General features: G+C 38.5%; 2 protein-coding genes across 5 annotated transcripts in view; one reads left to right on the top strand and one right to left on the bottom strand.

Moving 5' to 3' along the window:
- Nucleotides 1-25,740, bottom strand: part of PLPPR5 (phospholipid phosphatase related 5) — a 220,275-nt gene that overhangs the window by 23,335 nt on the left and 171,200 nt on the right. For 3 of the 4 annotated variants that reach the window (XM_047871976.1, XM_047871979.1, XM_047871978.1), the window contains 2 exons: nucleotides 17,401-17,577; nucleotides 6,931-7,065 (listed from right to left, as the gene is read on the bottom strand). In XM_047871976.1, coding sequence (XP_047727932.1) covers nucleotides 6,931-7,065; nucleotides 17,401-17,577 — 312 coding nt within the window. The remainder of the gene's footprint in view (nucleotides 1-6,930; nucleotides 7,066-17,400; nucleotides 17,578-25,740) is intronic. The other variant, XM_047871977.1, reaches the window with a different exon arrangement.
- The window catches only part of SNX7 (sorting nexin 7), a 300,077-nt gene that overhangs the window by 243,016 nt on the left and 31,321 nt on the right, over nucleotides 1-25,740 (top strand). The window lies entirely within an intron of this gene.

Raw genomic sequence — 25,740 nt, 5'->3', positions numbered from 1 at the left:
TAAAACCTCAAGAGCTCAGTGGCTTCAACAACAAATATGTATGTCTCCCTCATACCACATGTTGGTGGGCAGGTTCTATAGATCTGCTCCAGTTGCTGGCTGGGTACCCTTCTGCTTCCCTTGTCTTCCCGTTTTAGGATCCAGGCTAAAGGAACAGCCCCTATCAGGAAAATGAACTTTTCCTGGAAAGAGGCCCAGAAGCAACAAAGTTGACAAAACTCTTGATGTCTCTGCAGGTTTGTGACTAATGGGGTATAAATCAGGTTCATTCAGATGTTATTGACCAAATCCTAGATAAATGGAGCAGGAAGGATACTCTGCCTAAGGAAGGGGGTAGTTAATAATTGGGAATAATAATAACATATCCCACATAATTTATAGGACTCTTTCTTCAGTAATGAAATACAAAAATTTCACTGAGAAATACAATCTAAGTTTTAGTATATATTTTAATTTTACCTTGTATCTAGTTAACTCTTCTAGACTGAAGGTATTTATTTGAAGGAAAAGTCTCCTTGATATATATCTCTGAATATTGCTATACTTCTATTTGTCCTTTTCTTCTGGAACTACAATGATTCATGTTAGATTTCTGTGGCATGTCTTCTGTATCTGTTATCTTTTCTCTGGTCAATTTTATATTCTTGTTCTTTTACTACATATGCTGAAACCTGTCCTTAATATACTGATAAGTCTTTCTCCAGTGTGGATTTTGTTCTTTATGGTTTCTACTATTGGTTTCCATCCTGTCATAATGTTATTTGTTTTCTTACATTAGTTTCCTAATTGCGCCATTGTGTCACCTACCTTTCATCTCTCATTTCACATATTTTCTTTAATTTCCTTGACATTGGAAGAAAATACTATTAATAATGAATTTAGTTAAATTTTTTGTAGTTAATTTTTTTCAAAAACATATTCTAACTCGTAAAATGTGTCTTTCTCATCTATGTCATGATATCATATAAAGGATTTAAGTAATTGTCCTGATTATTTACACTGGAAGAACAATAGATTTAGCTATCCCCAGATTGTTCCACAAATAGTCAAGGAATCCTTACCTTAGATCTTGAGCTGAAAAGATGGAGGGTGTAGTTTTATAATAGAATTTTGGTGATTTGATGAGTGAAATGGTAGAAAAAGTTGAGACTATAGGATTATCACTTTATTCCTATACAGTTTCATTCTCATGGTTGTTGGACCATCGGAACTATTGCTAGTCACTTCAGCCTAACCTCTACTCTAAGTAGATGGTGAAGTATTGGAGCTAGCTTTTTGTTTTTTTTTTTTTAATAAAGACAACTCTCCCCCCTCGCTATAGCACCCGTTCAGTTGAGGAAAAGTACTCCTTCATTTGCCATGAACCAATATTAATGAGAAGCTTGACCAGAGGGAAAGCTTCTTGCCTGAAGACTTTCTTTTGTTGTGTATTTGCCTATTTGCTCATCCAGTCTCAAAATGGTGTTGGTTCAAGGTGCTGAATTATGCTTTAAATAGAATACACTCCTCCTTCTCTCAGAGATTGCTCTTATCTCTCATCTTTACTCTTTGACATTTTGGGGTATTACTGGGATTCTATAGGATTTTAGCCAATTCTGCAATATTGAGCTTCTTTATTGACAAAGAAACATTTTAATTGCCCTTTGGTGACATCCTTCAAACTGGATCGATTTATACGATATTTAGTAGAAATGACTAAAATTTTACTCTATCTAGTTTTTCCTAGTAACACAGCTATTAAGATGTTAATTCTTTGTTCTTGCTAAAATAAGGAACTAAAGATAATGAATATGTAAATGTTTCCATCTCCACTTCCTAGAAGGAGAGTCAGACTTTTGGTTCTTGGACTCCCAAGAGTAATTAAGAACATCTTCATGTATTTGGAGACATCCTGAAGCCAGCACCACTGAGGCTTTTGTTTGAGATGAATGGGCCCTCAAAGGAAGGAGCCAGAAAAGGATGAGTCTGAAAGGAAAGTGTGGTGCAACCTATGACAAAGTTGGTTTTCTGGGGCCTTGGTGGGGTGTGAATTTGTGGATCCCATAAATAAAAGGCATATGCACAGGGCTTGTGTGCGGTTTCTCAGGACATACAGTATCTGAAATGGGGACGGCTGGCTGCAGGTGTGCCAAAGGAAGCGGGACCCTGGGCATGAGGGCACAAAGGCATCTGAGCCACAACCAAGGCCTCCATGCCCAATTCAGCAGATAAAAATAAACCAAACACTTTAAAAAGGATCATGTGAGTCATGAGGAAGGAGCATAGGATTTAAATTGCTCTGAGGGAATCTTTCCAAGGGACTTTGGTAAATCTGAACACAGTGGTAGTCAATCTGAGGAAGCATGACCAGAGCCTCCTTAGAGCAGCTTAAGAAAACTGGATAATTTTTAAAAGTTGTAATTGCTTTTGTTACACAATTATACATTACAGAAAGAAAAAGAGAGAAAACAAATGAAAAAGGAAAGGAAGGAAGGGAGAAAGGGAAGGAGGGAGGGAGGCAGGAAGGAAGGGAAGGAAGGAAGGCAAAGAAAGAAAGAGAAGAAATCAGATCCACTCTCTCAGTTGCCTCCTTAGGTTTAAGCATTGCTCTCAGGTTGGTAACTAGTCTCTCTCTTTTTCTCTCTCTCTCATCTATGTGCTCTTTTCTAGAAATAAATGATCCTACTAGAAAGAAATTATCTGTGTGGTAATTTGCATAACTGGCTTCATTATACACACACACACATTTTATAACACGCATTTTATATATATCAACTTAAAAAATAAACTTTACAATATGTATCAGAAAACTTTCCACATCTTGATTTACCTTATCCATTTCAACTGCTAAATGGTAATAATAATTATCACTGGCAATGGTTAAGGGCTTTACAGGTTCCAGACACTGTTCTCAGTGCTTTACTATAAGCTTGCTCAACTCTCACAATGACCATGTGAGGAATGAGAACACTGAATCACAGAGTATTTGAATAAGCTGCCCAAGGTCAAAATTGTCCCAAATTCCCAGCTAGTCTACCTCCAGAACCTGTGAGCTGAAACACCGCATTATAATGCACCAGATTCCATTGTAGGATGTACCAACATTGATTTAATCATTCACGGCTGATACACAGTTAGACTTTTATGATTTGCTATTATAAACAGCAGTAATGAAGTTATTGGCAACTTAAAAATCTACTGGACTATGAGATATGATGGGCCAGCTTCCATAGATGATTAATTCTTTTCATAAAACCAAATGTAATGAATGTTCAGATTTACTTAGCTTTCAGAAAAATCATGACTTTTCTCATAAACTGTGGTAATTAACTATATGACAAACTCCCTATAATTAAGGGATAAATCGCTGGCATAAAAATAAAGAATGCTGGCATGCTGTAATTACTCTGTAGCTTACAGTTTATCAAACATGTACTTTGAACATAAGAGGTTATATAAGTACACAACTTCTAAAGGAAAGAAACCCTTTGCCTTCCCCGCACAAAATGACAAGCAGAAAATGACAGCTTGGCGTAACAGTGCTTAAACGACTGGCGTGCCTGCAATTGGAACTTTAATACTGGACTCCCTTTCTCTCCTCAGAGGGCCAGCTTTAAGAACCTAATGCCACCCTCCAACTATCAATTCCTAAGATCAAACTATCGGGAAGAATTTTGCATTCACTTGTTTCCCATCGTGAGCTATGATGAAAAGCAATATATTTACTCCAAGTACTCCTTATCATAAAAGAAAGAGAAACATTGTGGGCTTCCTTAAGTGATGGCCTTCCTCCCTTTCCAGCTGATGAGCACAAATACATGTCCTCTTAGCAGCAGAGCTCCACAGGGAAGCCTGAGATGTGTCCCCAGCACCTTGATTCATGATCTTCCTGTGTGTGATCTGTGTGACGCAGGAGTAGACCCTGCCCTGTGCACACAGCATTCTGCCTGCAAACAGGGGGAATAGAGTGGGGAGCAGAGTCGGAGCTCAGCAAGGCATGTGACAGTGCACTTCGGTGGGCAAAGGGGAGAACCGAATCAGATTCAAATCATCTTTGTTCCCTAACTACCAAGGTAAAAACAGAGCACATGAGTTTGTCATAAACAAACAAACAAACAACTGAATGAAAGAAGTAAGTTAATAAACACAGATATCTTGAAATCCATAGATTCTAGTAGAATATTTTTGCTTTCATATTTTAAAAATCACTATAAATGAAAATCAATTTGCATAAATTCAACAACAGGAATTATATATATACATATGTATATAATATACACTGTATATATAGAAGGATGTAATGGTGTATCAGAATACTTGGCAATGCTAGGAGGCTACCAAAGAATCCTTATACAAATAAATATGTTAAACAACAGAAGATAGTAATTAATGTTCAAGTTAACTTCTGAGGTATATAAAATGAACACTAATTGTTACCCAGACCATTGTCTTCCAAATATGTCTAATATTTCTTCCTAAATTCTGCTGCTTTCTATCTTTATTTCTTGAGCTAAAAAAGATCTAATTTTGTACAATACATGTATCTTGAAATGTCACACTGTATAGTTTTGTTGCTCATCAGTGATGTGGACTTTTACAAACTGCTTAACTAGTTGGGAGTTCAGTTTCCCTAACTCTACAATGGACACATTTATTGTCATATGGCATCAGCTAAGCCACTGTGCAAAAGAGATGAAAGTAATCCAATGGTTCAGAAAGGAAAGAAGTTGATTTCTTTTTCAGAACCATCTAGAGGGTGTATGTGGACTGTTTCACGAGCTCAGCCAGGAACCTACACTGTCAAAATGGATTGGTCATTTAAAAAAGTTAAAGATTACTTCCAGTCACTACCTTTTCCACTTGATGAGAAGAGGGAGAAGAGACAGAGACAAGAATCTTCAAGCGACGAACCAGAGGCTGTGCTTACCACTTCTGCTTACATCCCACTATTCTAAACTTAGCTGCACGGTCATGTCTGACTGCAATGGTAGCTGGGAAATACAGACTATGGCTGGGCAGTGGTGGATGTAGCTAAAATTGGATTGGGGAATTCAGTTACTAAAAGAAAGAAGGGGAGGAGGTCTTCTTTGGACTATTAGCATTTGCCACTATAATGACACCCAGCTTTAAAATTGTTGTAAGGTTTGACAATAAATTTCATATATTAAAAAAAAAAACTTTATCAAAAAAATAAAAAAATAAAATTGTGGTAAGGAATGAAGTTGTATTTGCAGAGCATAGGAGTATATTTGTTGAATTTACATAAGCAATCTGCATAGTACCTGACACATGATGAATGATAATTAAACGGTAATTATTATTATTATTATTATTATTATTATTATAATGATGATCCAGAACCTCTATCCTCACTGTGATGCTTGAATTCCCTCCATAGTACGATGGACAAGTGATTATTTAACTGTTCTTGGATCCTTATAATAAAAGGAAATTTCGTTGCTCTTAAGGAAGCCATTCCATTTTTAGGAAGTTTTTCTTTCTTTCTTGACATTATTTGTCTTCTTACACTTTCTTTTCTTTCAACCTAATTGTGACCTCTGAGGCCCCAGCAGAACAAATCACATCCCTCTGCCATACAGTAGTCCTTCAGATATATATGGAAAGTTACTGCGTCTTCCATGAGTTCTCTTTTTGTCTAATCATGTTCTACTCCTTCCACAGGCTTTCATAATCCATGACTTTGAGTCCACGCACCACCATCTTGGGCACATTCATTTGCTCATTTAACAAATATTTGAGTACCGACTACTCTATTTTATGATGCCCACCTTAAAACTATGTCACCAAGGGCAGTATTCAGTATTCCAAGTTAGTCTGAGCACAGCAAACTATTAATGCTCTCATTCAGGATATTATTTTCCCTAAATGGAACGTAAGATCATATAACTTGGCAGCGATAACATGCGGTTGACACATGCTGAATGGTAACCTACAATACCCTCTGAGCCTGTTTTTGTTTGTGCAGCTAACCTAGATGTACCCTACCCTACATGAACTTCTTTTTAAATCCAAATACAAAACATGTGCTTTATTTCTAGTTGTTAATTGCATCTAGTCTCTCTTTTATTCTTTCAACTGATGTATTAATTATCCCTCGCTGATTGACACCATCTAAGCTCCTGATTAGCATGTAATTGATCTCTTCATCTAATGTATTGATCAAAATGTGGAGATGGACAGGGATGAGGTTACTTTTACTAACCCTCGGAGCAATCTTTTAACCAGTTACCAATGTACATAACTGCATCCTCATTTAAGAAATATTACCCTCTCTAGTTCACAAGATTAGTCTCAAGAAAAAGTCTCAAGAAAAATTTTTGTTAACTATTTGGCTTCTGTGTTCATTGTCATGTCTAATGAAGCCTTGACTTGCCATTCAAAGAGCAGCCTGGTCTGGCTCCATCCTTCCCAACCTTTCCTTCAGTACCTCCCTGATTAGGAAGGGCCTGATCGGTGTTTTCCTGTCATTAGACCTTTCTATAATGAGACCAGACCTTTCTATAATGATATTCAACAAAATTCATTGAGCACTGTTATGTCCCAGGCATTATACTAAGCAGTTTCTCACATAAATAGAGCCTGGAAAGAATGAAATATATTAAAAAATGCATGTATTCTCAAATAAAAATATCTTGTAATTTCCCCCTGTATGAGACCATTGCACAATGTTCCTTATCTCAAATTTATGGCAAAGTACAGAACATATTCCATGTATACTCAGCTCTTAGCATGTAGTATTCAAAGAAATATTTTCAATGTGATATGCATTCTTCTAAGATGATGTCTTCAGTGACTAAACTCTTGCTAAATACCACATTAGACTCTAAATTTGTTTCAGTAAATCAAAAATGACTGTGCAGGAACTCGCAGGAATGATTATTCATTTGCTCTAGATAACAATCACATTTGAGAATTTAAATTATGAATCACCTGTACAGATGTTACCTTTTCCAAAGGACTTTCTACGCGAGGAATGCTGATCATTGGCATCTGTGCCAGGTTATCCATGTGGAGATGTTCATTTTCTGGTTGTCTTCCTTTGAAGTTATTTACCACACACACAACCTAAAATTTCAGGAAAAAAATATAGTTGAAACAAAGCCACACTCCTGGTGACTATGACCCTTTTGAGTAGCTTAATATATCTAATCATGGTATTAAAATATTAAAATTACTTAAATATTACATATATAACTTTACATCCATATTTATCTTGTGTAAATTTTAATAGTTATTCCAGTGAAAATGTGTTCAAGAAAATTTCAAAATTAATGTGCAGCTCAGTTAATAATGACAATTTTATTATTCCAAAATTTTCATTAAATTAGGTTATAGTCAATGCTCAAATCAATCCATAAATAACATCATAGCCTTATAAAAATTCATAGCAAGCTAACCTTTCCTAATGTGGCTAACCTACAACTTAATTTAAATGCTAATTATTTCCAATGCTTCAAGATCATTACATTCATAATAAACCTTTTACAATTGGCACTTTCTAATTTAGTAGCATCCCTTTAATTAACCTAGTTTATTGTCTATTATTGTATCCCATGTATACTTGGCATTTTAACAATAGCTTACCGGGGCTACCAGTGAAATAGAAGACCTTTTACATAAAGGAAATTGACCCTTGTTTCAACTGATTATACCAGACAGGTGACAGCATTTGAACTAAATCAGAGGTTCTCATACTCCAGTGTACATAAAAATAAAGTCCCAGCACTGTTAAAAATGCACATTCCTAAGCCTTCCTCTAAAGATTCCAATTTTGTAGATGAAGAAGGGGGCCTAGGAGTTGCCACTTTTTGAAATATATTCTAAAATCTTCTGATGCAGATGAATCATACTTTAAGAAATAGTGAATAAAACAACAAAGGAAAGTTTCTTGCTATTATTTGCTTATATTACGTAGTGGGTAAGATATTCTTCAGCCTTTTTTTTCTGGGTTTTATAGTCTATTATCAAAATAAAATACAGAATTTACTTGCAGTTATCACCTAACATTCATTTTTTTTTTAAATATTTATTTATTTTTAGAGAGAGCGAACACAAGCAGGGGAGGAGCAGAGAGAAAGGGAGAGAGAGAGACTCCCAAGCAGGCTCTGTGCTATCAGCCAAGAACTGTGAGATCAAAACCTGAGCTGAAATCAAGAGTCAAATGCTTAACCAACTGAGACACCCAGGCACCCCCTAATATTAATTTTTTTCAAAAATAAATGCTTACTAGATACCATATGGTTTCACTCTTATGTGGATCCTGAGAAACTTAACAGGAACCCATGGGGGAGGGGAAGGAAAAAAAAAAAAAAGAGGTTAGAGTGCGAGAGAGCCAAAGCATAAGAGACTGTTAAAAACTGAGAACAAACTGAGGGTTGATGGGGGGTGGGAGGGAGGAGAGGGTGGGTGATGGGTATTGAGGAGGGCACCTTTTGGGATGAGCACTGGGTGTTGTATGGAAACCAATTTGTCAATAAATTTCATATAAAAAAATAAATAAATGCTTACTATATAATTACATATTTACATTGTATATTTGCACAAATGCTCCATTGGAAAGCCTTTTCCTTAGTAGGGCTCATTACTGAATAATTTCAAAGGCCAATTCGACCTTGGTTATTCTCCAGGTTTTAAATAAAATTTACAAATCTACAAAATAATAACAACATACTATGAGACTTTATCTTACAAAAAAATATTTCCTTAGTTGTGGTATATTTATTATCCTTCCATTTCCATGGATAATTACACATCAGAAACACAGATCAAAGCCTGATAATTTGATATATCAACTTTATCATGCCATCAAGATCTTTAAAGTAAGGAATGGCACAGGCTTGGAAATAGGTACTTGATAAACCCAGTATCAAATGATGACCCTACAAAAAAGTAATAGTGATTGTTCTAGAGGAAGGGTCAGAAAATTTGGGCTGCAAGGGACACACAGTACATGTTTTTTTTTAATGTTTATTTACTTTTAAGAGAGACAGAGCCTGAGCAGAGGAGGGACAGAGAGAGAGGAAGGCAAAGAATCTGAAGCAGGTTCCAGGTTCTGAGCTGTCAGCAAAGAGCCCGACATGGGGATGGAACCCAGGAGCTGAGCTGTGAGATCATGACCTGAGCTGAAGCAGGAAGCTCAACTGACTGAGGCAACCCAGGGGCCTTTCCCCTTCCCCTTCCCCCCACTCCCCTCTGCTCTCCTCCCCTTCTCTTTTCTTTTCTTTTTCTACATAGTACACATTTTTGGCTTTGTTGGCATGATCTCTGCAGCAACTTCTCCACTCTACTGTTTTGGTGTGAAAACAGCCATTGGCAATTCATAATCTAGCAGGCATGTCAATGTTCCACTATAACTTAAAAAAAAAAAAATAGATAGCAGGCCAAGTTTTACCTAAGGGCTGTAGTTTGCCAATTGACCACTGCCTAGAGTATAAAGGATATAATCAAGAAGTTTCACCAATAACAACATAACAAGCAAGCAGTTTCACACTAACTTCATGAAATATATACACACATTTCCCTTTTCATTAATGTTCTAAATTAATGAAAAATTGGGCAGATGAAAAAAAACTGATACAAATTCTTGTGAAGTGAAATTTGTTGAAATAACTATATTTTAGATATATGGATATATGGAAGATATACGGAAGTCATGAGATGAAGAAAAGTTGATCTAGAGTTAGTATGGGCTTCTGAAATGAGTGTCACTGCTTTTTCTGTGATTTAGGTTTGGTAAACTCTGAAAGGTTTTATCAGTTATCTCTTTGCCTTAATTGAGGGTTAGGACAACACCACTGAAGCAGCTGAGAATTCATATGCGAACTATTTAAACACATAGTAGATATTCATTAAATAGTATCTATTAGCATAATGATTATTCTTCATTACTGTTATTATTTAAATTATAAGGCAGGAAATTGCCAAATCTTCCTTGGAATCATATTCAAATATTTAACAAGTCTTGCTTGCTAACATTCACAAGTATGGAACTGATTTCCTATTAGAAAAATACTCATAGGTAAAAGCTCATAGGTAAAAGAAATTTGATTTTTAATCCCAAGTCTATATCTTCTTGGACAGTCTCTGGGTCTGAGTTTTCTCAAATTGTAAGTGAAAAGATTGCAATATCTTAGCAAGTTAGTCCATTCTTTTGGTTGTCAAAGGTATGAAACATTCAGCAAATGTTCAAAATGAAACCCAAGATCTACCTTTCTTTCTTTCTTTCTTTCTTTCTTTCTTTCTTTCTTTCTTTCTTTCAAGAGACAGAAACAGTGTGAGTGGAGAGGGGGCGGAGAGAGAGGGAGAGAGAATCCCAAGCAGGCTCTGCACTGCCCGCACTGAGCCCAATGTGGGGCTTGAACTCACAAAACCGCGAGATCACAACCTGAGCTGAAATCGAGAGTCAGACACTTAACCGACTGAACCACCTGGGTGCCCCAAGATCTGCCCATATTCTTACCCTACCCTAAAGCTTGATTTTTTCTGGATCTTTTCAGGAAAACCACCCCCACATGTCCACTTCCTTAACTGCACAAGGCTGAAAACTTAGATTTACCCTTTACAGGTCCTACACACAACCCTTTACTCAATTTGCTCAATTTTCCTTCCTAAAAATTCTGATTTCTTGTATCTGCTTTGTTTTACCTCCATCACCAACTCCAAAGACTAAGCAATCACCACCACTTTCCTGGATTCCAGCATAGCTTTCTAAAGTCTCCCTAAATCCAATCTTGGCTCCCTCCAATCCATTTTTAGAATGGCATAAGAATGCTCTTTCCAAAATGCAAATTGGATCATGTCACCCTCCTTAAAACCATTGTGGCTGGCTCCCCATTTCTCTTAGAGTGTAAATAAACCCTGCCCACCTTTGCAGCCTTCCTTTGTTGCACTTCCCAAACACCTTCTGTTCCTTTTCACTGCATTTTGGTTGGAATACTCATCTCCACACTCTTTAGGCACCATATCCTACTCATCTGTGGTATCTCATCTCAGTATCACTTCTTCACTAGTTTTCTCTGACCCCAGGTTGTTTTTGTTTGTTTGATCACATCAATCTCTGATGCTTTTCATCAAAGCACCTATTCCTAATGAAATTATACAGCTGTTAGCATACAACACCTTGGTTGACATGGATCTCTTCTAAGGTGGTAAACTATGAAAGCAGAGATGCTGTCTCTCTTTTTTTGCTCACCATTGTATTCCCAGTGCCACAGTGAATGAATAGACTAATGAATGAGCAAGTGTCTAGGCCGAAAATTCTCACATTTTCTGATATTCCTATATAATTTAAAGTGACATTCCTCTGAAGCATTTTATATTTACATTAGTGGCTTCTATAATTCTACCCTGTCCTACAAAAATGACACTAGTAAGTCACCACTACACATATAGTTTTGTTTTCTTTTTCCAGTAGTGATAATAAATTAATCTGATCCATTTGTGGTCATTTTCCCTCTTCCCTTGTGGCAAGTAAAACATTTATTGCATGGGGTGAAGTGCATGGTCTCTGAGGGTCAAATAGGGCTGAGCCTTAATCCTGGGCTCTCTGATTTAGTCACTCTGTGAGCCTGGGCAAGCAACTCAATAAAACTAGACTTCTTCTTCTACCTGAAAAATGGGGACAACAATACTCACATCTCAATGTGCTGTTGTGAGGAATAATTGAATTAATATAATAAAGACTACTCAAATAACTCACTACATTACACATAGTTCTATGGCTCAGTAACTTGAACTACATGACTTGATGCAGTCCCTCATTTTTGAAAGCACTCTGAAGCATACATTTGTATAAAATAATATTAACCAATCTACAACTTTTGTTCAGCTAGTATTTGTTTTGTATTTTCTTAAGCATAGGGATTCTATTCTTTAACTTTAAAGATAATGCACACGGGAAGAGAGTGATAAGCAGGACAGATTATAATTCCTTGTTAGGATGTAACAGGCCAGATTTTGAGTACAGTGGAAATTCAGGAAAAATGGGAGAACTGGGTAGTCAGGGACACTTTCTGGGCAAGTTGGCCCTTGTTTAAGAAAAATCTCAAGTGCAAAAAGGATTTGAATAGTCATCAAAGGTGAGGACCAAGGCACCTGGGTGTCTCAGTTGGTTGAGCATAGGACTTCAGCCCAGGTCATGATTTCACAGCTCATGATCCCACAGTTCTACCACATTGGGCTCCCTGATGTCAGCACAGAGCCCACTTCGGATCCTCTGCTTCCCTCTCTCTCTGCCCCTCTCCTGCTCAAGCTCTCTCTCTCTCTCTCTCTAAAAAATAAATCAAACATTTAAAGAAAAAAAAGGTGAGAGCTATGATAACCAGCATCTTCTTCTCTGCACCACACGCTTCACCGCACTTCTGACATATGGGATTTCACTTAACCCTCAAAAGAGATGTGGGAGATAATAAAACAGTTCCCCATTCATTTATTCATCCATCAAATATTTCCTGAGAAATCCCTATATACCAGACCCTGTACTGGCTACTGGAAATACACAGAGAAGAAAATAAATAAATGCCTTCTGCATGCACAGCTTATATTCTAGTAAGCTTGACAGCAAAAAACCCACAAAAACAAAAATATTGTATACGGTATATAAAAGTTGGAACATGCTATGGAGAAAAGTGAATAGGGAATGAGGAAGGGATTCCTTGGGGAGGGAAAGACATTTTAAATACAGTTCAGGGAGACCCCACTATGTTAGAAAAAATGAGGAACTAAAGTGTGACCTGTTCAAGGTCACACACATAGCAGGTGGCAAAAGCAGAATTCAAACCTAGGTTCACATGACTCCCAGAACTCTGTTTTGCTCTCCAAAATATACAGAGGAGGGGCACCGGGTTTGCTCAGTTGGTTAAGTGTCCAACTTTGGCCATGGGCATGATCTCATGGTTTGTGAGTTGGAGCCCCACATGAGGCTCTCTGCTGACAGTGTGGAGCCTCCTTAGGATTCTCTCTCTCTCTCTCTCTCTCTCTCTCTCTCTCTCTCCCCCATCCCCCCCACACTCACTTTCTCTCTCTTAAAATAAATAATAAATGAACTTTAAAAAAATAAAATAAATTGATACAGAGGAATGGGCATTCTTGCTGAGGCAAACATAGACTTGACAGAACCTTCTGTGATGCAAAGAAAACTGAGTGGATATGAAGTACAGGATTCCACTGCAAGGAGGGAAAATAAACTTGGCTGGGAAGAGCACAGCAGGAATGTTTTGTTTTGTTTTGTTTTGTTTTTTGTCTTGTTACTAGCAACAGATTATGTTCTAATAAGGAGAGAAGCAGAATGGGAGGTATTTGGAGGAGAGTCTGAAGCGAGGCAGCTAGGAACCGAGAGACAGAGGAGGGGTAAAAAGTGCTGATCTTGAAAATTGAGAGGTTATGGTCAGAATGGCCAAGAAATAAGATGTGGAGGAGGTATTCTGTAAGAAATAAACTGAAACCAGATGAATCACCGGGCGTGGGGAATGAACGAGAAGAATGAGTCAAGGCAGATGCTAGACATTGGGTCTGGGTGACTGGGGGATGTGGATGCTTTTAACTGAAACACAGAGGCTTGGAGTACGTTAGTGTTCGTTTATTCTGGAATACTTTCAGAGTTCTGCACACACTGCAAGAAAACTGGAGACACCCCAGGACATTGCAGGCCAGAGCTGTAGACACTGCTCAGAATAAACGCTCTGCTTGCCTAAATGAGAAGCTCAGGAATCGTCACGGATTGCTCCCTCTTCTTCGCCTCCATCCTCTCTAGTGTGCCATCGAGCTCCAAACCTTCCACCTCCACAAACCTCTCAGATACCTTCCCTTTTCTCTGTGCTCACACAGGCCCGATTTGTGCCATCTTATTTCCCTGGTTCTGTACAATTTACCTCCTCTATCTTCACCTGGAGTTTCACTTTCCAGCAAACCTATTTTCAAGGCACAAATTGTATCATAGAGTAAAAGAAGCTGAAAAGAAGCAAACTATCATTTATGGAACTAATGTCAGTCATTTGTGTAGCCATTCGTTGAACATACACTATTTTATTTAAAGTTTTAAATCCTCATAAGCTTTTTTTTTTTTTTTTTTAATTTTTTTTTTTCAACGTTTATTTATTTTTGGGACAGAGAGAGACAGAGCATGAACGGGGGAGGGGCAGAGAGAGAGGGAGACACAGAATCGGAAACAGGCTCCAGGCTCCGAGCCATCAGCCCAGAGCCCGACGCGGGGCTCAAACTCACGGACCGCGAGATCGTGACCTGGCTGAAGTGGGACGCTTAACCGACTGCGCCACCCAGGCGCCCCAATCCTCATAAGCTTTAAGGAGGCTTTCACTGGCCTCATTTAAAGAGGAAGAGGGATGCCTGGGTGGCTCAATCCGTAAAGCGTCCAACCCTTGGTTTCGGCTCAAGTCATGATCTCACAGTTCGTGATTTCAGGCCCTGTGTCAGGCTCTGTGCTAGCAGCACGGAGCCTTCTTGGGATTCTTTCTCTCTCTCTCCCTCTCTCTCTGCCCTTCCCCTGATGGTGCACTCTCTCTCTCTCTCTCAAAATAAATAAATAAACATTAAAAAACTAAAGAGGAAGAACCTGAGGCTCAGAAAGGTTCAGTAAATTGCTTAAAGGCACAAACCGAATAAAAGAAAGAAGCTGGGATTCAACCAGCTTTAATTTACCTGAATTCTGACAGTGGTTCTCAAATCACCTACATTAAAAATAAAAAATAAAAAAGCCCAGCTTATTCTAACCTACAAGGCCATTCAGGACATTCACCCGGTGTTTTTGTATTTCCCACTCTTGTCACTGACACTGGACAATTGGTGCCACTCCAGGATGCCACCTCCTCTCATGTGCATGCTGTGTCCAGGCCTACAACTGACTAATAGCTCCATAAATGCCTCTTTTATGAAGCATTTTATATTGCTTCTATGCACTGTGCTTTTTGCCCATCATTCCTTATGCCATCGTTTAGACCTCTCTACAAACCTTTCTTTTTTAAAAAAGTGTTTATTTCTGGGGCGACTGGGTGGCGCAGTCGGTTAAGCGTCCGACTTCAGCCAGGTCACGATCTCGCGGTCCGTGAGTTCGAGCCCCGCGTCAGGCTCTGGGCTGATGGCTCAGAGCCTGGAGCCTGTTTCCGATTCTGTGTCTCCCTCTCTCTCTGCCCCTCCCCCATTCATGCTCTGTCTCTCTCTGTCCCAAAAATAAAAAAAATTAAAAAATTTAAGAAAAAAAGTATTTATTTATTTTGAGAGAAAGAACATGCATGTGTGTGCACATGTGCAAGCGAGGGTTGGAGGGCAGAGAGAGCTAGAGAAAAAGTCCCAAGCATCAAGACTCGGGACTTGATCCCACGAACCACAAGATCATGACCTGAGCCGAAATCAAGAGCTGGATGCTTAACTGACTGAGCCACCCAGATGCCCCACAGACCTTTCAAGTTTATGTATCACCTCCCTTTTCTAACTATCCCTAATCCCAAAAGAGATCTCTCGAGTATACACACTGATGTCATTACATTTAACCCTCTATAAAACCCTCTGTGTCTATCTTGTTCCACCCAATTGTGATCTCTTTAAGTACATGGGCTCTAAATTTCTCATGTACTTATCCCCAGCACCAAGCACAGTGCCTGCATTATAACAAGGGTTCAGTAAATGTTTATGCTATGAAGGAAAAGAGGAAGGGAATATTTGATGGAATAACTTATTACTGTCTGACCCCTGAACCAGATTGTAACTCCCACAGGAAATAGATCGTGTTTATCTGAGCCTCCTTGCACCCCCAGTTCTTAGCACAGGACTTCACACCTGTAGACACACTCAGAAGTGGTTGTGCATGAAGGAACAAGTGTTTTTTAGTTACTACAGTTAAAGCATTATTTTCACATGACCTTTATATAATTTCATTGTCTAGGTGTATGGGGATGTCTGAAGGGCCATTATGGAACACTCTGAATATGTGCAGTAGGCGGGTTTTGAGCCCAAGGGGATCCACAGTCCAACTCGTTCATCACATGCTTCTCAGATGAGGAAGTGACTAGGGTTCTAGATTTGGTCTTGCAAGGTGTTCATATAGTCACTGGAAGTAAAGGGAAGTTGGCAACAGCCACAGGAAGATAAAGCAGGAAGATTGATAAGATGCCAGTGAAGATTCTCTGGACTCATGAGGCTGAAATGCAGTTACATGTGACACTAGTGTTTTGAAATTTTGATGTTTGGTTATTTCTTTTCATAGGATTTATGTAAGGTGTTGGTCTGGTTTTATTTTGTTTTAAATGTTTCAATCTGTTTCAAACTGTGGTGAGTGAAAGCAAGGAAAAGGCTCTGGACCAAGTCTGGGCCCCAGTTTTCCTGAGGCTATAGGGTATCTCTGAGAGAGAGACTGGGGTGGGCCTGAGTCTCCCAGATACCTGGGGAACCAGAGGGGGTGACATCAGGAAGAGAAGTAGCACAGAGTGTGGGGCAGAGATGAGGTCATACTCACCACTCTAACCACAGGAGGTTCTACAGAAAAGAACTGCTTAAAATGCCTGGCACACAAAATTGTTAGCTGGAAAGGTTCATACAAGTTTTTGCTTACTGGTTCTAAACTAGGGAAAGGAGCTGAAGAAGAGAAGTTAAGCGCAAGAAGCAATTTAAATGTAATCAAAATGGAAATAAAGTGGGTTTTTTTTTCTATTATAATGCGTCAATGCCAAAATATGTTTTGATTTATAGTCTACACATTTTCCCTCTGGGTTAAATGTTATACACTCATACTTATAATGGATTAGTTATTTCTAAAGCCAGACTAAAATGTATTTTCCAACAGCCAAAACCTATAGTCATATTCCAAGGAGATTTTATAATAGGAGTAGAGATGGCATGCTCATTTCATTAGAAATCACTACATAGTCTCTTTACTACTTGACAAAATCTGGCTTGAGATGGTACTGTTTTGGAAACCACCCATGGACTTCTAGTTACTGAAGGGAACCAATTCATCTCTCAAACAAGGTTTACCTGTTACCAAGTGCTGTGACATGGCAGTTCAAGGAGAAGACTGTGCTGGGACCCTGGGGGCACTTTGGGATGCTCTAGATACTCCGGAATGAAAAGTGGCCTGACGAAATTTTAAAATATCCAAGCAATCCAATCTTAAAAAGTACCCAAGGAGGACTGAGCATTTTAGCCCCATTCCATTTTATATGAAAATATTTTGTTCACCTTTAGGTGTAGAATTTATATATTTTTCATCTCCAAATTTGATTTTAGGCAGGACAAATGAGGGAGGAGGAAGAAATGAATGACTTCAAATGTACATATTATAATTTGACCTACCACATTTAGACAAACCCGGTGATTCACACTGGTATTGTCATAGATGATTATAGAAGGTTCATTAAAAATGCAATGAAATCCAAATAAAGTTCTACTTACCAGAAATACTGCTATAGATATTCCAACCAGAAAGCCTGCTATCACATCAGACCAATGATTTCGATATTCTGCTACTCTGTTGAGTCCAGTAAGAAAGGCCAAACACATTAAGCCCAAACATAAAACGGGCTTAGCAAGTCTTGTTCCTTTGGCTTTGATTGTGTTGGTGATGTACATCTGAAACATTAAATGAAAAACATAACTTTTCATGAAGGTCTTTTTATGATATACATCTGATATATGTGTGTATGTACACATATATATATTTACAGACATATCTAGGCCTACATGGTCCAAATAATTAACTACAGTTTATGAATTTTTTGAAGGAAGTTTCACAGAAGTAAAACTTAAGAATGGCGATTATTTGAGGTGCTTGGGTGGCTCAGTTGGTTAAGCATCTGACTTCGGCTTAGGTCATACCTTGCAGTTCGTGAGTTCAAGCCCCGTGCTGGGCTCTGTGCTGACAGCTCAGAGACTGGAGCCTGCTTCAGATTCTCCCTATCTCTCTCTCTCTGCCCCTCCCCCACTCATACTCTGTCTCTCTTTCTCTCTTAAAAAAAAAAAAAAAAAAAGGAATGGCCGGGGTGCCTGGGTGGCTCAGTTGGTTAAGTATCTGATTTCGGCTCAGGTCATGATCTCACGGTCTGTGAGTTCAAGACCCATGTCGGACTCTGTGCTGTCAGTTCAGAGCCTGGAGCCTGCATCGGATTCTGTGTCTCCCTCTCTCTCTCTGCCCCTCCCCCACTCACACTCTGTTTCTCTGTCTCTCAAGAAATAAATAAATGTTAAAAAATATTTCTAAAAAAAGGAATGGTGATTATTTCATTTTACTTACCTGATATTTACTAATGGCCAATTCTTATGTAATATTAATCATCTAGAAACACTCAACACTCATATTCCAAGTGATTTTTTTTAATTTTCAATGTACCTATTAAACTATTAATATTTAATGATTAATGTAACTTGTTTTATCTGAATTTACATCTTAGATCACTACTGTTAGAAGGGGCAAACTGATGAACAAGTGTTTTTAATGCTTAAATTTTTGTATGCTGTATTGGGATGATACATAATTGATAATTCAGAACTTGTGAATGTAGCTATAAAAAATAAAATAAGGTTGATTTTCACTAAATGTCTAGACAGTACGTTGAAGAAGGAATTTGAGGCTCAGTGCAGGGCCAGTGTTTGCTCTTATGTTGTTATTAGAAATTGTGGAATTACTTTGTTTTAATTAAATTTTATCAGCCAGAATTAGGACAAGAAAGAAACTTAATTACAACCGGGGAAGTGTCTCCTTAAAACAAACAAAACAATTAATAGATACCTGTGTTTTTGGTGTCTTCACATATGCTAATGATGAGCGTATAGTGCCAATTGACTGCACTAAATGAAATGTCCTCAAGTTGCAAAAGTCACCACACTCAAGAATAATTTTGTCTTTCTTACATTCTTACTTATTGTATAGCTCAATTGCTGATAATTTAAACCTTGTGTTACTACATAAGCAAAGCTGTTGACTGCACGGGAAGTGTGTCAGTTGATACATCAAGTCATTGGTAAAGTAATTATAAAGGAGGTAGCTTTTACAGTACAATACATTGTTATGTTGTTGATGTCAGTGGGTATCTAACACTGATGATATACTCAGAAAAAATACTTAGAGATGCATTTAATCACTTGCCTATTGTTCTGTGTTGAATTAAAAAAATACACTTGCCTAAGAGATTAAACCAAACATCAGCACTTAAGTTTTTACTTCACAGCAGCCATTTCAGAATGCTATGAAATCCAGTAATTATCTCCCCCCCCCCCGACCCCGCCTTTTTTTTTTTTTTTTCTGGGCAAAGTTTGCAGCCTTGTTAGCTGCCAGAAGAGGCTGCATGAATATTTAAACAGCCCATGTGATACAAGGATTCTATCTATCCAAGTTCTAGCCCTTTGCAGTCGCTCTCAGGTCCCAATATTCTGGGGCGGTGGGGGTGGGGGGGTGGGCAGAGGAGGGTGGGAAGCTGAATTGTTCATCTTGGCCTTGCAACCTTAGGTCTGTATATTCTAAGCCTGTGCTTGGAAGAGCTGAATAATTTCAGTTACGAAAGATAAGTATACATGAGACGGAAACTTCAGTTACGAAAGATAAGTATACATGAGACGGAAACTAAAAGAGACAAGAAACAGAAAATGATACTCTGCCATCCCGAGAGAAGGTATTAAAGAGTTCTGCCCACACAAATAACAAGGGAGGGATATCACACTACTTCAGGTTTCCAGTGATGCATCTAATGGAATAATTCCTTATTTGACTAGTGCACACAAATAGGGAGTGAAATTTGGGCTGCTCGTGAGATTTTCTTTAACATAGCTATACGGCTGATTAATTATTTCTTACTTTTGCATTTCTTCACATTTGTCAGAACTCTAAACATACCCTATCCTTACTAAGACAAAATAAGGTGGAATGACAATTGATCAGTACTAATATTGCTAATAATCATTGTAGCTTTGATTTAATGAGTGATCCCTGTTCAAGGCAATGTTCTAAGTATTTTACATTAATTATCTTATTAAATTCTTGAAATAGCAATATAAGTCAGATCTCATCATTTCCTTCATGTTATAGACGAAAAAAATTGAATCAAGATAAAGCTTATAATGAAGAAAACACAATCTGACTATTGGGGTGGCACTGTTGAGAACAGAGAATGTAAATGAGAAATAAGGCACCTCTTAGTCTCTCTGTCTTCTTTCTTTACTGATTTCTTACATGGAGGAAATGGCCAATGGACATAAGCTGAGTATGAGTGAATGCAACAGAGGTGAAGTCAAAGATAGGAGAAAGGAGGCTGCTTTCGTATCATAAGGTGAGGCTACGTCTATACTCTGCTATTAGGGAGAAATAAGAAATAATGTAGGGGTGCCTGGGTGGCTCAGTTGGTTAAGCGTCTGACTTTTGGGCTCAGGTCATGATCTCACAGTTTGTGGGATAGAGCCCCACGTCAGGCTCCATGGTGACAGAGCAGAACCTGCTTGGAATTCTCTGTCCCTCTCTCTCTCTCTCTCTCTCTGCCCCCTCCCCCACTCATGTTCTCTTTCTTCCTCAAAATAAATAAATAAACGTTAAAAAAAAAAGGTAACGTAACTATGGTGTGTATGGAAAATCTACAGAATCTATATGGTTTTGGAAAGCATTTGTCTTCCCCTTCATCCTCAAAGGCCATCTCAGATACTTGTCCAAGTTGTGTACACTTACAGTAATCTATAAGCTTGGGTGATGCCTCTCTGAAGTCTCTTTTGAGTGTTTGCTCTAATTGCTCTAATGACTCAGCATTGGTTATAGGAAGTCCAAAGATATAGTCAAGCCACTACGCAAACTCATGAAAAAGCTTCTTTATGAGGAATAGCCTGGGAATTTGGCTCTTCCTCCACAGATTCCCACTTAATGTCCAGACTCAGAACGGAAAAAGATTGCATTTTAAAGGTTATGGGAAAAGGTGACATTTGTTCAAACACATTCAACTTTAAGGTGGATTATAGCATTGCTTTATAATACATAGATTTTTCTGGCACCTAATCAGCATGGATGTCACAAAAGAAAAATTAGAGAGTTTTCACTTCTACTCAGCAACTCTTTGGTACTTTATGAATGTAAGTGCCTTTTACCCAGTCTAATTGTGTTATTCTTACAGAAAGTCTATTATTCCTAATTTGCAGAAGAGGAAATTATGGCATAAGAATCTATTAAGCAAGTTGGATACAGTACAGAAATTGATTATTTATGCTCTCTTGGTCTTTAATTCACTTATGAAACCATCTAGGTTAACCAGATGTCAACATGTAGCTAAAATAAAACACAAACAGAAGACTATGATTTGAGCAAGATGAAATCCACTCAGTCCTTAAGGGTCAGTGGATGCTCACTAGCTTACAGGTGTCCCCATTATCTAAACATTATTAGCAGTCCTTGTTCGTCCATTCCATGAGTATTTATTAGCACAAAGATGCAGAAGCCAAAGCTGATCATTTGCTCTCTGCTAACAGCCTGATATATATTCTTCTACACCTTTCTCTTTGCCTATACAAATAGATACAATAACTTACACACACATATAGAGGGGTTGTGCTTGTTTGCTTTTGCTAAAATGTAATCATAATGCCCATGTTATTCAGTAATGTGAATTGACTCACTTCGGATAATAAACATCCATCTGTTGGGTAAGTTGAGAAAGTACCATATAATATTAAAATGACTATTATAGGGGCACCTGGGTGGCTCAGTGGGTTGAGTGTCCGACTTTTAATTTTGGCTCAGGTCTCATGGATCTCACGGTTTGTAAGATTGAGTCCTGCATTGGGCTGTGCACTGACAGCATGGAGCCTGCTTGGGATTCTCTCTCTCTCCGTCTCTCTCTCTCTCAAAATAAATAAATAAATAAATTTTTAAAAATGATACTATTATATAAGTAAATAAAAACAAACATTTGTGTTTGTTAAGCACCTACTTCCTATATACCTGAAACTGTTACTTCAAGAGGAGACTCATCCAGAAGGATGAGTATGAGAGTTCCCAGTAAAGGGGAAGTGGCAGGGGTTGGGTGGGAGTGGGGGGAGGTGTCCTAGACCCAGGGGACAGCTGTGATACCCCTGCTATATGCTCTCCAAGAATCTTGTCTGTCCTTTCTCAGAACACTTAACACCATGCATGGTATTTATTCATTTTAGTTGTTTCCTTCACTAGAGTGAAGATACAGAAGTGAAATCTGGGTTCTGCATTATAAACACTGTGATAAGTTAGCACTTTGCCTGACACACAGTGAGCACTCAATAAAGCCTTACTGGACTTTCTGAATAAAAGAATGAATAAAATGAAAGTGCAAATGTGCAGGGGAAGGAGAATAGGGTATTTCAATCATAGCATTTTTTACTATCTGAAATCATGTTATCCATTTCTATGTATATATGTTTATCTGTTCCCTCCATTAGAATATTCCATTAGGATGGAACCTACATCCATTCACCATTCTGCCTGATATGTATAGATCACCTTCTACATAGTAGGTATTCAAAATTATTGTATGAATGAATGCTTGAATGGCATGCTTGGGGAAAAGTGAATTTCTGAACTCTTATATAGTCTGAAAGTATATATCACTAGCTGAAATTGTCTGGTGCATGTATTTGTTTACTTGCTATTGTCTTTCTCCTTCTTGTCTATTTCATACTTCCTGGAGCCATACCTGGTGCAGGGAGGCACCTATGATAAGAGAAATATAGCTCCCTGAAGGTTCCCACACACTAATCCTATGAAACAGAGGAAGGGAGCCATAAGCTAAGGAATTCCGATAAACCCTAGAAGCTGGAAAAATCAAAGAATGAATTCCCCCCTAGAGCCTCCTGAAGGGGTGCAGTTGGGCTGAACCCTTGATTTTATCCCAGTGAGACCCATGTTGGATTTCAGAACAGCAGAACTCTAAGATGATAAATTTGGGTTAATTCACTAAGTTTGTGGTAATCTGTCATGATGTCAAAAGAAAACTACTACTTTCAATCAATATCTGCTCAGTGTGTGAATCAAAAAATGTACTGGGATTTGTAAAACTGATCCTGAGGAGGAGAGAACTGTGGCCTAGTGAGTAGCTCATCTGTTTTGCAACCAATAGGACGCGGTTTAATTACTATCTCTGCCACTTACGTAGATAAGCCTTGTTTAAGCCTCGGTCTCCTTATGTACGAAAGGTAAATGCTAGTGAAAGTATCACCACACAGTACTGAAAGGAGTAAACGACATCATATAGGTAAAGTTCTTAGCACAGAGCTTGGCCCACAGTGAGTGCCTAGTAACTGTAGAGGTGAAGTCAGGGCGAGGCTGAAGAACACAGGAAGCCCAGGACCTATCGTGCTGTGTGACGGTGAAGGCAGTGACTGGTGAATGGGCATAATTGGGTTTTTGGTGTCACTGTGATCAAGCATGTGGAGAACTTGGTTTCTTCTCTTGTTTCTATGCTTCTTGCACTTTTTCCATATGCCATTTTGCCATTTTTCCCTCTCTTCTAAGTTTTCTGTCTAAAGAGAGCCACTAATTATTTCTTTGCAGGTAGTTGCCACCTACTTTATCCTTTGCCTCTTCTTTCTCATAGACTAAATGGCCTCAATTCCACCCATCAGTATGGAAATAACTCTGTGGCCAGACCCCTCAGCAACATGACATTCTTTTTTTTTTTTAATTTTTTTTTTCAACGTTTATTTTTTTTGGGGCAGAGAGAGACAGAGCATGAACGGGGGAGGGGCAGAGAGAGAGGGAGACACAGAATTGGTTTTTTTGCTTTTCTTTTTTAACAACAATATACCACTACTGGTCAGAGTGTTTGTGATTTGCTAAATTGTTTGTGATTCTATCTTACGGACTGATGCCCTAGCAAGTTCCCCTCATTTTGGACTCCTGGGATTACTCAAAAAAATCAAACTTCTTAACTGTTTGCAAAATTACATTCTGCCCTGTCAAGACCAGTTTGAACTTTTAGGATGCCATCTATCATATTAGTGCTTTCCCTGAGCTTCTCATTAGCTCCATACAGATCATCGCTAACAAGACAGCATCAAAGGTGGAACTTCATGGCACTCCACCAGAGATTTAGTAGCAAATGTGTACAGGGACATTGAACACCATCTTTTAGGTTCATTTATTAAGCCAGCTGTGCAATGTCCTGAAAGTCTTATTGTTGCATCCATACTTATCCACATTCATAGATTTGCCAAGCAGCAATGTGAAGCTGCCTGACAGGGTATATAACAGAATGGTGATGGGAGGTAATGTGATAATGGAAAGGCCATAGACTTTGCAGCAGACAGATTTGTGTTCACATAATTCAGACCTTTCAGGGCTGTGATAGGGGACTGCAATGAACAGTAGTATATTGAAGCCATAAATTTTATATACAACAATCTAGATTGTATAAAGCATACAGCTACCTTATTTTCCATCACTGACCTAAACTTCATCATGAGCATCCATCCAAGACTGAATAGGAATGAAATAGAGGAGGGAGGAATGTTTAATAAACCCTCAGTTGTTCTCAGCTTCTCACTCTTCCCTTTCCAGCAAAATGGCACTCCAGCTGCAGGACTGTGTGGCCCAAGTGGGGAGGCAATCTCAGAGCAGCCACAGGGCTGTCCTACAGAGTGGCCTCTTCCATCTTTGCTGGTTCCCACTGCCCTATGCATCTCCTACTTGGTCTCCACAGTTTGCTCTAATGACAACTATTGCTAATGTCCTTGTGAGCCCATACTGACTTGTTCCATCTAGGCTCACATGCTATAAAAATCCTCTGTATCTCCAGCACATCTGCTTTCTAGCCCCAGGTGGGTTATCTGTCCTCCCCAGCTATGTTACACAGTACTCTGGTTTCCATGATGCCTATCTTTTCTGCTGCCTGCACTACCTGCTCTAGAGATGCATTGAGAATGAATTCTTCCAGTTTTAAGCCAGAAATGAGGTATAAGCCCAACTATTTTTTTTCTTCAACTTTTCTGGAGTTTCTATTATCTGTTATCTATTAACTGTAATCTGTTATCTATTATCTATTCAATTTCCTTCTCAGGGTTTCTAACCTAAGGGCACTCACCCAAATGATCACATCTGCCATTCTGTCCTTTCTCTCCTCCAGTCTTCCCACTTCCTAGGCCCAGAAATGCACCTTCTCCTCACCTAGGTTGACGATAACATCTCTTACATTATATCCTATGTTCTCTCTATTACTGTCTTATAATACTCAGATCTTCAAATTTTGCTTTTGGTATGTAAAGGTAGCTTTGGAATTTAGAAATTCCTTTTCTCTTTTGACAAAGAGAGATTTGATTATTAAAACCAAACAGTGTCTTCCTTTTTGATCGATACTGTCTCATCTCTTTCCCACCTTCCCCCAGATTTACTGAGGTATAATTTGTAAATAAAAATGTATATACTTAGTGTATACAACTTGATGTTTTGATATATGTATGCATTGTTAAGTAATCATCACAATCAAGCTAACTAATATATCCATTATCTCATACAGTTACCATTTTGTATGTATGTGTGCAGTGGGAACATTTAAGATCTACCTGCCCTCTTAATAAATTTTAAGTATACAATACAGTATTGTGAACTATAGTCACATTGCTGAACCTTAAATCTCTGTGTGGTACATATAGTACATATACAATGGAATACTATTCTGCCTGGAAAAAAAAAAGGAAAAGGACATCCTACCATTTGTGACAACATGGATGAACCTGAAGGACATGATGCTAAGTGAAATAAGCCAGGCACAGAAAGACAAATACTGCATGACCTCTCTA

This window comes from Prionailurus viverrinus, chromosome C1 (genome assembly GCF_022837055.1).
Source record: "Prionailurus viverrinus isolate Anna chromosome C1, UM_Priviv_1.0, whole genome shotgun sequence".
Lineage (NCBI taxonomy): Eukaryota > Metazoa > Chordata > Mammalia > Carnivora > Felidae > Prionailurus > Prionailurus viverrinus.
This window is presented reverse-complemented; position numbering and strand designations above follow the sequence as displayed.